Source organism: Ostrea edulis, chromosome 8 (genome assembly GCF_947568905.1).
Source record: "Ostrea edulis chromosome 8, xbOstEdul1.1, whole genome shotgun sequence".
NCBI lineage: Eukaryota > Metazoa > Mollusca > Bivalvia > Ostreida > Ostreidae > Ostrea > Ostrea edulis.
The window spans coordinates 71,434,513-71,449,640 of NC_079171.1; the positions used below are offsets into that span (position 1 = coordinate 71,434,513).

The 15,128-nt window shown below is 33.8% G+C and overlaps 2 protein-coding genes across 2 annotated transcripts; both read left to right on the plus strand.

Moving 5' to 3' along the window:
* The first annotated feature begins 864 nt into the window (after positions 1–864).
* On the plus strand, positions 865–5,703 carry LOC125677973 (hepatocyte growth factor-like protein). The gene is made up of 6 exons (XM_056147790.1): positions 865–877; positions 3,087–3,320; positions 3,968–4,049; positions 4,975–5,114; positions 5,578–5,610; positions 5,696–5,703. Exons 1-6 carry the CDS (start codon positions 865–867, stop codon positions 5,701–5,703), a joined length of 510 nt encoding a protein of 169 aa, XP_056003765.1.
* Positions 5,704–8,297: 2,594 nt separating this feature from the next.
* On the plus strand, positions 8,298–13,039 carry LOC130049289 (uncharacterized). The gene is made up of 3 exons (XM_056146703.1): positions 8,298–8,589; positions 8,687–10,664; positions 10,835–13,039. Exons 1-2 carry the CDS (start codon positions 8,549–8,551, stop codon positions 10,656–10,658), a joined length of 2,013 nt encoding a protein of 670 aa, XP_056002678.1. The 5' UTR covers positions 8,298–8,548; the 3' UTR covers positions 10,659–10,664; positions 10,835–13,039.
* The last annotated feature ends 2,089 nt before the right edge of the window (positions 13,040–15,128 follow it).

Below are 15,128 nucleotides of genomic sequence, written 5' to 3' on the forward strand. Positions count from 1 at the left end.
CTGGTGCAAACATACCACGCATCTATAGCTGTACCTCATCAAGTCAAAGCATTTTGTCTTCATTTAAATTTTGAAATTGTAGGAGAGGAACTATATTTTTGGCAGAAGGATTGATTAATCAAAACGTTCTAAATCTGCATCATACTACAGTTCTTGTTTCATACAAAGTAATTTCTATTTATATGCCCAGATGCATGTATTTCAGTTTATAATTGATGATGCAAATAGTTGAGATTTGGAAATAATTGAAATAGCATTTTAAATACTTTTTTTTTAATTTGATTGATATTTTTTTTTCAAAACAGAACCGTGATTAAGATAAAAAAGGTTAATTAATTTACTTGGAACTAAGTATTTTGGTCAATGATTTAAAAATTTGACCCTAAATTTCAATTTATTTTAGTTCTATTTTAAATGCTAAGACATGACCTTGGAAATTTTTTGGAATTTTTAGGAAAGGCATCATTTCTAACACGTCCTTTTAAACTCTCAAATTTGATTTCATGAAATGTTGTCGCATATCAAGTGAGTAAAGGTCATTATTTATTTTCGTTACTCGCATTAAACGTTTTTAAATATATTTTGTTAGCTGACATGATTATGTATCTGTTTTATGCAATGACTGACTTGTGGTGTAGTGATATCAAAAGGCATATCAATTTCAATTGAATAAATCATGAATAAATTCTGAGACAAAAAGTAATGATTCGATCAAGTTTAAAACGTGTGCATACAAGCACACAAACAAACAGACAGACAGGCAGGTAAGCAAACGAACAGAAAAGAAATGAATGTCCCTGAATTTCCAAAGAAATGGCTATAAATTCACACTTAATCTACATAATAAATAACGTTAGACTTAAAATGACACAGACTAGTAAGTGTATATACAGGCACTGTGACGGCACAATGTAAATTATTGTAAAAGAACGAGGACCTCACACAGTGAATAACAATTAAACCAAACGAATAACGTATATGTATTAATGGTGTATGTACAGTGACATCACACAATTAGTAACAATAAAATCAGACAGGCACCACACAGATACCAATTATATGTTGACATTGACATTGTACATTGATATTAAACAGCAGGTAAATATGTGTATGTTCACATTGTTTGTTTGATATTCGTAGGATTGGTTAACTACGATATAATCAATAAGAAGCAAAACAGAAGGTTAAGTTAATGAATGCATTCAATACTGAATAAGCATAAATTATCAATGGAATTATAAGGACATGTGAATAATTAAAATTTAATAGTAAAGTACTTTAACATAATGATATTTAGATTGGAAAACAAATTTTATTATTTAATCTAATAATAATTTTTAAGATGTAAATTATATGTATAAATTACAGTAACTCAACTCGTTTAAAAGTACTGTCAAGAGTGTAGAGAAACTGTCGTTATTCGATGGACCACCTTGGAAGTAATGCTTTGTTTATTTGATATTCATAGGATTGGTTAACTATATATCGTTAACCGATTGGTGACTGTATTATCTGCCATAATAATATCCATCTCATTGCGATCCAGCCTCACCCTCCAACACCTCCCAAATGCACCAACATAGTGAAGTTGAAGTGTGTTGTAGTAACATACATATGCTCCGTATGGGACGTATGGGCTGTCCCATGGTTTTAAAAATAAATAAATATAAATAAATAAGGACCATCGTGTACCAACACGTCTGATGACTGTGGTACTGTCTTTTGATGGCCGGACACATACATGTGGTCGTATGTCATAAATCATAATGAAATAAAGAAGTAACTTATATTTTACAAAACTAAATAAAAAGCAAAAAATTAATCATATTTTTTATTTATATAATAAATTTAATAATAATTTTTATTTAATTTATTCAATAAATTAAAATTTAAAAAAATATAAGTAAATTAAAATTAAATAATTAAAATATTTTTTTATTTATAATTAATTACAGAATGTAATAATTAGTAATCGCATGAGTCTCCGTCCTTCGTCCAAATAAATCAAGATACACCGAAATCAATATACCATAATTATTACATAATTAGTAATATTAGTAACAGGTAATAGTAATAGGAATGTAGGTATGTATATACATGTGAAATAACTAAAATATATACAGAAAAGAATTAGGGTAGGGTTGCCAAAGAAAATTTGATAATAGAGTGCTACTAGTTATTAGTTATTAATTATAAATTTTGCCATACAACAATTTTGAGATCGTCATTAGGCAAGAATTTTGAGGTCGTCATCAGGTGCTACACCTCATACCCTGTACCATGTTTCTGTAGCTAGATCCAGCTTATAGCACGACATGGCTCCATAATTATTATTCGATAGTATGTATTATGTGTATAAAACTGAAAATGCATAATGTAATAAGTGGTGAGTTAGTACTTATGTTAAAATTGTATGACAGATAAAATATTAACCATAAGAAGTGGTATACTTAATTACAAAACATATAGATTTAATTAATTAATGAAAATACAGAATAGATGCAAAATCACAAATCGCATACATCCAACAAGCTTACATATATTAAATATAATAGTATGTAGCAGGCCTGCATGCATACAAACTGCGACATTGCATCTAGATGTTTGTCATAAAAAGAGAAGTTTACAAAATACATACGCATAATAACATACATGAATTTTATGTATATTTGCATATACATATACTTATAATATACCTGGATTTGATGTATAGCTGCATCTATACTTTAACATACATGTTTATATAAACTAAAACGATAAAAACGCAAAGTTTATATTTATAATATTAATATACTACGATACTTATATATGTAAATGTTTACATACTGATAAACAATTAGTAACGATAAAATCAGACAGGCACCACACATATACCAATTACATGTTCACATTGACATCGCACATTGATATTAAACAAAAGGTAAATATGTGTATGTTCACATTGACACCGCACATTGATATTAAACAGCAGGTAAATATGTGATATGGAGGAAGAGAGAAACACCAATATCTTAGAAAATATTCATATAACGATATTCTTGGATGTTGTAAAGAATCCTAAGAATCGGTTTTGCTGTAAATTTCAGATTGTAAAATCCCTGAAGTTAGTTATCTTGGAACACAAAACGTGACAGAGCGAGGGTTTGAGTGCCAGGCGTGGGACAAACAGTATCCACACAGACACAGCTACGGATCCTACCCCGGGGCTCGTGATAATTATTGCAGAGATTTTGATTCTGACGAACCGTGGTGCTTGACAACGAACAGAAAAGTGGTTTGGGATCGGTGCATAGTGCCTTCGTGTGGGGTAAATGTGACAGGTATGTTATGTAGTATCATTCAGAAATATGATAAATTGTAATCAGGGTGTCATTTTGCTTCTACACCATAACGGCGGTAGTATTAACAATCGTCTTTAGATTGTTCAAATCCTACCAGTTCTTACAATTAACTAATCGTACAATCAATACTTGTATTGTTATTAACAATAAAACAATTTACACTAGCCTTGTGATGAGGGCTTTTGTATTTCAATTAGGAAATCAAGGTCAAATTGTCGAGTCGATCTAAACCTAACAATCTGATGTAGGTGATGGTTGCTCTTTGATAAGCATGTCACACTATTACTGACTATCTCTGTTCTTTTAGATATGACCTTAAACAGGTTCAATGGAAATAAAATCACTGTTACGACGTACATAGGTCAAATTTTACAGCATTTTACAGCAACTTGGATGTGTTGATGATTCAATATAGTGCAAAAACTCTCAATTAGGACATTAAACAAAATACATTTAGAGGGAAACGTAAATACGAACCAGAAATACATACTTTAAGACATTAACAATGCACAGACACTGCTTTCAATCAATTTTCAAATGAAAATATTTTTTTTATGAAAATTCCGAGCATTAAATTTGCATCAGATGAAAACGCATAAGATACACTGATTGTGTTTTGTTTGCAGCGAATTCTTCCTCATGTGCGTCTATCGATGAATTGGATATATCTGAACTGAAGAACGAAAGAAGTTGTGGATCCTACTGCAAGTAAGACAAACGTTATGAGGGTAGACGCACGATGTGGTTAACTATATTACGGAAGCTATTTGAAGTAGGCTATTAATATTTATAAACTGAATTAACATGAGCATCGACAACAAATTCATAGGAAACAGAAGTAGATACAGAAACAATGTGATTCGTGAAAAACATCTTATTATGGGGACTCATTATCAATTGTGAATTAATTTCTGATATTTGATATATCCCTATGAGCTCGAAATAAAGGACACCACAGAGTCGTCCACTTCTGCTTCATACTTAGATATTTTATTGAAAGTAGACATTAACGGCAAACTGACAATTCAACTGTATGACAAACGAGATTATTTCAGCTTCTCCATCGTCAACTTCCCACATTTATGTAGCAATATTCCATTATCACCTGCTTATGGTGTTTATATATCTCAACTGATTCGATATGCAAGAGCTTGTTCTGGGTATAGTCAGTTTTTAAATCGAGGTAAGCTACTGACAAACAAGTTGATGGTACAGGGATTTCAACAGTCTCGATTGAAGTCAGCATTTCGCAAATTCTATGGTCGTTATAACGATCTAGTTCGTCAATACAACCTCGCATTGGCTCAAATGCTGTCTGACGTGTTTCATACCGATTGTTAAGCCGTTCTTGGCACACTGATTTGACTGAGGATAACTCCGTTTACCTGATCAGGATATGGGTCTCACGGCGGGTGTGACCGGTCAACAGGGGATGCTTACTCCTCCTAGGCACCTGATCCCACCTCTGGTGTGTCCAGGGGTCCGTGTTTGCCCAACTATCTATTTTGTATTGCTTGTAGGAGTTATGAGATTGATCACTGTTCGTTATCTTCACCTTGCATCTCTGTATCTTTCACAAACAACTTTTACCGTTGGCATCAAATTGTCTGTATTAAAACCCTTACTATTTCAGCTGGATTAGAACAACTATAAATGACGCAATAAGAAAAAGAAATCTGCAAAATGGACGTACATGTGGAATTCGGGACAAGAAGAAAATAGTTCGTAAACACGAGCAGCTTCTTCAAAGGGGCACCTATACACCATGGATGTGTATGTAAATTTACGTTTGTGTAATAATCTAGATTAATATGAAGACATGCATGATTGTAAGGTACCTTAGCTTGTATGTTTCCAATATAAATGTATTCCTGTAGTCAATGTATCCCTTTCCATGTGTACAGGAGCTTCCCACTATGACATCAGTATTTATATCACGTTGATTTTAACATGTGTTAGCTTCTTTCAGGTAAGTATTTCACTATGTATTGACAGTAGAAAGTACATTTAAGATTCGGTTCTTGACTCCCCTGATCCGTATTATTAGACCTTGATTGTCAACAAACCATTTTTTTTTTGCTCGAGGGGGTGAATTCTCACATAAATTGAATGCACTTCCGCTTGAAATCGCTACCATTATTATTTTGTAACTGTCATTATTATACCTGACATAATGTGGCATAAAAAGGAAGGTCGATTGGGTTATATTGTATATACTTTATTGAATTATTTGCAGGCTCCATCTCAATATTTGACGGCAATAAAGATGGTAAGTTTTACCAAATAATCATGGTCTTTAAAACATTTCAAAGCTCGAATTTATTTTTTCAGTTAAAGCAATTCATATGTTGCAGTGCACTAATGTTCCCATTGATGACACCATTTTGCAGTAAATGTAAAACATGCGTCTTTCAATATTTTACTTGATGTGTTATTCTGTCACAAATACATATTTTTCTTTTATATATAGATCAATGTCATATGGTGTAAACTTTTTAAAAAAAGAACAATTTCAGTTGACACAGTTGAATGTAATTTCATGAAACTTGAGTTAGCCTAGAGACAGGCGCTTACTGCTCACAGTTGATTTTTTCTTGACATTTCAGATTGCATTACCCCAGAACATCAAGACCTGGGCGTTCAATGGAACAAGGAAATACTCAGTAAATCACTAAATCTAATCAATCTTCAATTTTAATACATCTTTAAAAGTTGTATAGATACTTTGTTACAGGGACTCTGAGCTCACCTTACAATATTTACAATCAGTTTGAATACGAAAAAATGAATATAACGAACAGTGGTCAACTTAAGAAAATAAATGAAGGGTAGACACGTACACGCCGGAGATAAAGCCTGGTGTCTAAATGAGAGATGAATTACCCTGTCACAGGTTGAACCCGCCTTAAACTATACATCTTGTTCAGGTTAAAGGCAGAATGTGTAGAAATGAATTCAGTATACAGAGATTACCGAACAATTCACATATAACAAATATCATTTGACAATCTTCAGTGTGTACTTGTGTTTACTAATTAAACCATAGTGCGACTATGAAAACGCTGAATTTAAACAAAACTATTGAAACATCAAGTAACAAGTTAACTTCATTGTTAGTAGCTTACCTCAATTTAGAAACTGATCATACGCACAACATGCTCTCATTTTCGGATCAATTAAAGGACATGCACACCATATGCAGGTGATACGGGATATTGATACACAGCTATGAGACGTGGATGGTGAAAACACAACTGTAGTAATGTAAAACTAATACAGTACAATATGAGTGAGATATTGTCGAGCGGGACATTAAACATTATTCAATCAATGAATCAATCAAATTCCACATTAGTAATGCTACTTGAAATCCAAGATAGGATTTTACACAGACATACTCCATATTCAAATACATTGAATATCCCAGAAAATTGAAAAAATAAATAAATAAATATGAGTTATCGTACTTATGCTGGATTCCTAGACTTTGCGAAAAAAATATTTTAGAAACCGGTTGTTAGATCTAGACTGCCGCCAATTTTCGATGGGTTTTTTCCCCGCCTCATGGATATATTCACTGCTATGTAGGGATAACTTGAAATGTACCGTCTCAACATCTGCGGAAAGAGTATAAATCAAATTTCAGGGTAACATTCACCGAACTTTGAATTTTGAATCATACAACTGTTCCCAACTATTGCTAATACAACCTATCATTGGGTGAAATGCTGCATCACGTCTTTAATGCCGATTGTTAGGCCGTTTATGGCACACTGATTTTTACTATGGATAACTCCGTTTACCTGATCAAGACATAAGACTCACGGCGGATGTGGTCGGGAGACAGGGGATGCTGACTCCTCTTGGGAACCTGATCCCACCACTGGTATACCTAATGGTCCGTCTTTATTCAACTATTCTTTGCATTGCTTATAGAAGTCATGTGATTGATCACTGTTGGCTACCTTCATCGTTCACAGTAACAAAATGTATGACTATTCAATATTTCACATTATCACTGTTCACGATAAGGTTAAATTTTTGACATCAAAAACAGCTGTATACATACTCTTTGGTTATTTAATGAGGGCTCTTTGTTACCTGAAATATCTTCGAATTATCACAAGAAAGAAATTATTCAACAGTTTCTCTAAGAGCAGGATAAGGCTATTCTTGTGGCCTTCAATTTAAAAGTTAGATATAGCGGCGAAGTTTTAGCTATCAATATGTCCATTTCCATCCATACCTCTATTCGAAGTATTGTATGTTTTACATTACGACCCCTGGGTCGAGGCCTCTGCTGGTGGACTGTTGATCCCCAAGGGTCTCTACAGCGCAGTAGCTAAGTACTTCGTTACTAGCTTGGAAATACGGATGCATATTTAATTACTGGGTTAAAAATTAGAAATTAATTTCTAATTTAAGGATTATCTCGCTTATACATAGCTTTATCTTTGGACGATTTTGGCTCCAGGTTTCGACACTCTAGTTTTCCTTTTAGCTTGTTACTTCGAATTTCCAAAAAGGTTGGCTTGAGCATCACTGAAGAAACATCATTTGTCGAAATGCACATCTGGTGAATCAACATCGGTACCGTATGTTTTACATTATGACCCCTTGATCAAAGTCTCAAAATAGATATAGGGGCGAAGTTTTAGCTATTGATATGTCCATTTACATCCATACCTCTATTCCAAATATTGTATGCTTTACATTACGACTCCTAGGTCGAGGCCTCTGCTGGTGGACTGTTGATCCCCAAGGGTTTATTTCATCTGATGATTAAATGGATATTATATTTAATAAAAATTGTGAACTGTTGGTCCTAAAGGGTATCTACAGCCCAGCAGCTAAATACTTAGTTAATAACTTGAAAATACGGATGTATATTTAATTCCTAGGATAAGATTTAGAAATTAATTTCAAAATTAAGGCTTATAGGAGTTATGAGATTGATCACTGTTCATTATCTTCACCTTGCATATATGGCTCATGACGCGTTTAGGTGGTCAACAGGGGATGCATGTTCCTCCCAGCCACATGCATTCACCGCTTTTGTGTTCAGGGATTCGTGTTTACACAACTTTGTATTCCTTTTGAGAGTTACGGGATTCATCACTGTTTATTATCTTCACCTTTTCATTAGTCAGATAAGGATGCACATGTAACGGTATATCTATTTTTCAGTTGTGGTTGGAATATATCTTATGTTGGCAATTGTCATCGTTATCGCCGTCAGAATAAACCGGTAAGATTATTTCATCTGATGATTAAATGGATATTGTATTTAATAAAATAGTAAATGCAAAATAGTAATGAATGAATGACAACATTGTTTAACGCAGGATGACGAAAAGGCTAGATGTCGAGATCAAACAGATAGAAGCACGGATCCAGCGTGAACTGTTAAATATAACTTGCATGTTGTTGCATCGAGAGTTACAGCGTATGGTTCGACGAAGGCTTCGACAAAGGTCAACCAGATACCAATCTATTGCAGAGGATCACTATGAATTGACCCCGATTGTGAACGATCCATATGAACCTCCTCTTCGAAGATCTGCAACATTAGCAGAAACAGAATACCAATATGTTGCTCCATACGAAACTCCCAAAGAAGGCTGTTTTTGTAGATATTGCTTGGACCAAGCTGCCAATCATCCCCCAAACAGCTTACCAGAAGTAGATGGAGCGCATGGTACAGCAAGAGCATATGACAGTCTGCAAGGAATTTTCGCAGAGAAACCCTTCCTTGACAGAACTACTTCAGAGAAACATTCGCAGTATTCTCTTCTCAATAACCCGCCTGATGTTTACTCGCTAAGCGGCAAAACAAGAGCACTGATCCATAATGATCACTCCCAATCCACAGAACGGCGTCTATCCCGAAGAAGAATGCGCCGTGGAAGAAAATCCGGACTTAACGATTATGATGATGACGGCATTAATGGTAATTGGATAGAACTGGAGCGGATTAAGCAAAGACAAGAAGAAGCCGAAGATGCGGAGTTCATATCGCAATTGCTATCCGATGTGAAGAGAGAACCTATCACTGATGTTTTACCCGGTATCAGCCCATTCAAAATACCAAAAACATTGCCAAATTATAAACGAGAAGAGGCAAAAGAATCCATCGCCCTTTCGGAATTTAGCTTTTTAGAATTAGAAATACAAGAAGTAGATGATGCCATCAATGCCAACTATACTGAGAAAGAGAAACCCAGTTTCAAGAATGAAACATTATCGGATGCCGGAACAACTAAAACCACCAACGATGCACCTAACGAGTTGTTTTCTAGTTCGAATATAAAAAGCAAAGCAGAAGAAAACAATGTGGCACCTACAAAAGGAGTTTGCATTGCAGAGGTGAATTTTGATGTAGGAAACAGCGGCGGCGAGTCGAATTCATCAGACTACTTAAAACCAATGCCACACAAAAACACGGGAGATAATTCAAGCGAAAAGCAAACCAGTTTAACAACTGAGTTTTGCCTTGCAGAAGTAAATTTTGATGTTGAAGATAACGAGGGAGACTCAGAATCAGAGCAATATGGCAAAGAAAACGGTTCAAACGAAAAACAAATCATTGACATCGCTGGACTTTGTATTGCTGAGGTGAACTTTGATGTTCAAAACATCGAAGCACTCAATGTATCACCAAACAATACACAGCCAATGGCGGACAGAGACAACAAGGAAGATAACATGTCAATCGCGTTCTCTACCGGACTATGCATTGCAGAGATAAATTTTGACATTGAAAACACAGAAAAGGTATCTGATTCATCAGACTACCTAGAGCCAATTGAATTAGATTCTGGAACACACACACTGCAAGACGAGAAAACCGACATTGAAACATACGAAACATTGCAAAATGTCACCGACACCATGGTTAACATTCCCAACATTGAGACCGCCAATGAATATTCCATTCAAGGTGAAGATGCTGGTTTCAATATTTGTTTGGCAGATCTGAACAACTTCCAAGATATTTTGTCAGAAGTTGAATATATGGAAGAATCTATATTAGACATCGGGTATTCCTCAAGCAAAGAATACGAACGATTGAGGACGTCTACAGAGATCGTCATGAATGCACCGGAGGAAAAGCACAGGGAAGAAACAACAGTCATGTCTGCTGATACAGGACTCAATGTTTGTTTTGCAGAACTGCAAAATTTTGAACAACTGCTCTTAGAATCTGAGACAGTGGAAGAGACAGCATCGGACAAATCACATGAAAGTCATTATGACACAATTAAGATCGACGTCGACGTCAACCATAGCGATGATTCTGACACCATTTCTGAGTGATCACAGGTAAATGTCATTCGCTTTTGACTTGTGATAAAGAGTTTATTCTTCCTCTCTGCATTGAGTTCTATGTGTAAGATTTAAAATATGATTTCTTGACTATTTACCGAGTTATTCGGCATATAGAAAACCACACAAAACTTGAAACTTAGATATCTACTAATGATTCATTTTAGAGATGACATCCTAATGGCCGGGTATAAAGAGAACCATCTAGCGAATTTTATGAAGATATCCAGCAAAAGACATGGTATGCAGAGAACCAGCTTATACTTTGTATACAGAGAACCAGCCAAGACGTAGTGTAGAAAGAACCAGCTAAGTCTTGGTATACAAAAATGAAAATCAGTGTTTTGTAAAGGCTACATAAATGACAGACATATATTTTACAATTCAGTATGCTTTATGGAAATTCTATATCATTATCACATGTTTGTTTGATTTTGTACTTCTTGTGTCTTGAGTAGTCAACAGCACACTTTTATGTCTGGGTATTTTTCTAATTAGAAAAACGTACTTATTCACACACCGAATGTAGGGTTTTGATTTGGAAATTTATTGAAAACCAGAAGTTTTCGTTGAAAAAAAAATGCATTTGATTTTTACAATTCATTGATGTACCTTTTCTGACACGATATAAACGTTTGATTTGTTTACTGTAAATACTTGTATTAAGACATAATTGTACAATCTGTCGACATATGTTTATGCTGTTATACAATTTGCACATATTTTTCACTGGATATATTGATTTCATTTTATGCGTATTTGTGTTGAGCTATATGTATTTATGCAGACTTCTGTCGTTGGTATGGATGAACATCGTATTGTTTCCATAACTAGCAAAAAAAAAAAAAAACAAGAAAGGAAACATTCATTGAAGATGGGAGATGACTTTGTTATTATACTATCATTCTGTAAAAGAAATATGCTCAATATACTAACAAAGCTATTGCTTTTGTGAACGTTTGGCTTTGGGTTTTTGTGTTGGAATTCTTAAGATGACAACCTAAGCAAATATCTCCCATTGATCTAACAATACATTTTACATGTAGTTTGTTTAAAAAAGACCTGTCTGTATACTCACTGTTTGTTGTCCTCCCTTGTTTTTATTATTTACATGTTATAATCTATGCAACTTTGTGTTTTTTCTGCTGTATGTACATTTATGTATGTGCTTCTGATATATATAGTTTCATATTCATGTTTAAAAAGGATGTCAGCCACTGTGAAGATGTATTACTCCTCGTTAAAGAAATGATATTTAATACACAAGTTTCTGATTAGATATATAACCATGTAGTATGTAGATTCAAAGTTTTTTATCCCCAGGTTTCTGTATTCAAAAGAATGGTTTGAAGTTTTAAATGTAAGTTTATAGGAAAGTTCGCTAAAACATGTATTTTTAATAACCAGAAGGCTACTTTTCCAAAATAAATAAATAAATATGCAAACATCCTATTGCACGGCAAATTCAATAGCACCCAAATCATTTCAACTGGGATTATAGTGGGGGTTACATGACTTAGATCAATATCGAGAATTAATGTTTCACATAAAAATAGTTCAGTTGAGCAATATGGATCACAGATGATATTTCACTTTTCTTCTTGAAAGTATCATGATTACTACTACTACTACTGCAAGTACGACTACTATTATTATTACTACTACTACTACTACTACAGTTACAACTACTACTACTATCAATACTACTACTACTACTATTAGTATTACTACTATTACAACTACTTCTACTACTACTACTACTAGTTTTATCATTATTACTACTTTTACAACTACTTCTACTACATTGTACTTCTATTATCATTGTTGTTATATGGATGTAGTATTATCACTGCTATCTTTATCATTACTAATATTATCACTACCCTTATTATCAAGGCTATTATTATCATCATTGCATGTTGTTTCCCCATTGTTGTTATTTTTATTATAATCATTATTATCATTGATTGTTATACTATGTTGTTTCTATTAAGATTATTGCATGTTTGAGTATTTTTATTGCATTTATTATTATTATTATTATTATTATTATTATTATTATTATTATTATTGCTATTAATATATACGCTATTATTAATATTGTTGCATTTTTATTTTCCATTTAGTATTCGTATTATTATGATTATTATTGATTTTTACTATTATATTGTTTCTATTATGATTGTTGCATGTTTTAATATTTCCTATTGTAGTTATAATCACTATCCTTATTGATTTTTCTATTATAGTATTGGTTTTATAATTAGCTCATGTTTACTTATTTTTATTGTATTTAATATCATTTTGTTTTTATACTCATTATATTCAATCAAAATCTAATTTTAAAAAATGTCAAATATTTAGCATGGTATATTTAATAAAGGCTTGTCAACGACTGCATCATTGTATTATTTTAAAGCCACATTTTCAAAGAAAGAAAACACGATTCCCACCACCTGGTTACTCCCTGAAAATGTCAAAACCTGGGTCTTAATTGGTTTGTTAATGTCAAAGATCAGTTGTAATTATCTCTCAGCTAGGAATTGAATTCGTTAGCTAAACATTGATCATGATGAGAAATTGGCATTGTAAAGGAAGTTGATTATGAAGGGTACACGAAAAAACAACCTGATGTTTTGGACAAAGTGCAAACGCGAGATGATTCTCATTTGTAAACCCGCGAAAATCATATCTGACTTGGGGGAAGTCATGGTGGCAATGACTTTTTGTGAGGGTTGGAAAATTGCAATGTTACTTTCCCTTGCATACAGTACTTGATATGCGTGATGTGTGTTATAAAGCGTTGCTTATAAACATGTGAACTTTACACTATCTACAATTGACCACACTACTAGTTTACAGACGTCCTCATTAATCGGCTTGATTCACTAAAGGAAATGTTACAGTAAAATGTAACGTTCATTCCATTTCATCAGTGACAGCAATGAAGTTTGTACAACTGCAGACATTTTTTTGCAAGATAAACACTGCTGAAACAGACGTAGGGGGTATCAACGATACATAAGGGAGTGGATATACAGATGTTACCATAATTTATATCTGATGTAGTAAATAAAATACAGAAATAACACAAGAATAAGTCAGTGTAAGTTCACTTGTTACCAGATATGTCAAAGCAACGTCTTTGTCTATGGTTATCCTTCATCGAACCTCTGGATCAGCTCTATCATAATCAAAGTTTCGATCTAGCTATCTCGATCCTATGTCACCTGATTCTTAACTACGGTGTATATCAATTCTAACGATTGAAACAGTTGGTCCAAATTTTCGGTGGCGTAGATGAAATATCCGGAAAGCAACATCGTCTATTACTGGATCTTGACCCGAAATTCCACTTTCTCCAAACGGAATAAGTATCACGGTTTTCATCAGGAAATCAATACACAATACACAGTAACATGATAGAAGATTTATTAGCAAACAGCGATGAGAGTATGGAATGTATTTGTTATGTTATCACTGGTTACACCCGACATAAAACAAGGACGACTGTTATCAGCAGATGTTAAATAGGACGATCCTACACAACGTTTATCACGTGAATACGACGTCACAATAACCGTTAAACATCACATGGACGTCTTTATAATAACCTCTAAGCATCACGTATGTCGTCACAATAACCACGAAAGGTCATATGAACATGACATCAAGATAACATCTAAACGTCATATACTAATGAAGTTAAGTATCCAAGATAATCGGACAGTCATAAATTATCATACATTCGTACATGTATCCAATAAAAGCTATACACATACATGTTTCACGCATTATGGCCATCCATACATGATATGTAATGAATCAATTTTCATACTTCAGACATAATGGGCCATTCTTTTACGTGTATCACAATATATATAGCATTATACATCACTGATCCACATTCATATCACCAATAAAATAAAATAATACATGTCATTTAAATACAAAAAACAACACATACACAACGACAGTATTCTTTCACATCCGATATTCTGCAGGGATTTGAATATAATTCCTGAGTTGTTTATAAGTCAACATCCATGCATCCATACAATACACAAATACTTGATGGGTGTGGTAACATGTTTGTGACATACAAGCTATTTCCACATCCGCTAATGATACTATTACAATTTTGTATGCATAGACACGCTTCTCGCAGGGAACAGCGCAGGAGGTCGGGGTTTCAAAAACTGAAGGGTGAATAGGGAAACAGACAATCCATGAAACACGCACCTGTCTATTTAAAAAAATCACAGAATTGAAATACCAATCCTGAATTGAATTAATATAATTCCATAAAAACAACATTAGGGTCAGCAAAACATCATCATAAAATATAGATCACCTGGCAATATCAGTCACACTGCCCTGATGCCTTTGGTAGGTTTGAGAGAAAACTAACATTATCTGACCACTAGATGATTGCACCATTCTGGTTTATAAGACACCAAG

What these genes read in the sequence shown, in the direction of transcription:
- LOC125677973 (XM_056147790.1), top strand. An exon ending in GTGTGGGGTAAATGTGACAG is followed by an intron (nt 3,321 to 3,967) that starts GTATGTTATGTA and finishes TTTTGTTTGCAG; the next exon opens with CGAATTCTTCCTCATGTGCG. An exon ending in AGTTGTGGATCCTACTGCAA is followed by an intron (nt 4,050 to 4,974) that starts GTAAGACAAACG and finishes TTACTATTTCAG; the next exon opens with CTGGATTAGAACAACTATAA.
- LOC130049289 (XM_056146703.1), top strand. Translation starts at nt 8,549, where the DNA reads ATGTTGGCAATTGTCATCGTTATCGCCGTCAGAATAAACCG. An exon ending in ATCGCCGTCAGAATAAACCG is followed by an intron (nt 8,590 to 8,686) that starts GTAAGATTATTT and finishes TGTTTAACGCAG; the next exon opens with GATGACGAAAAGGCTAGATG.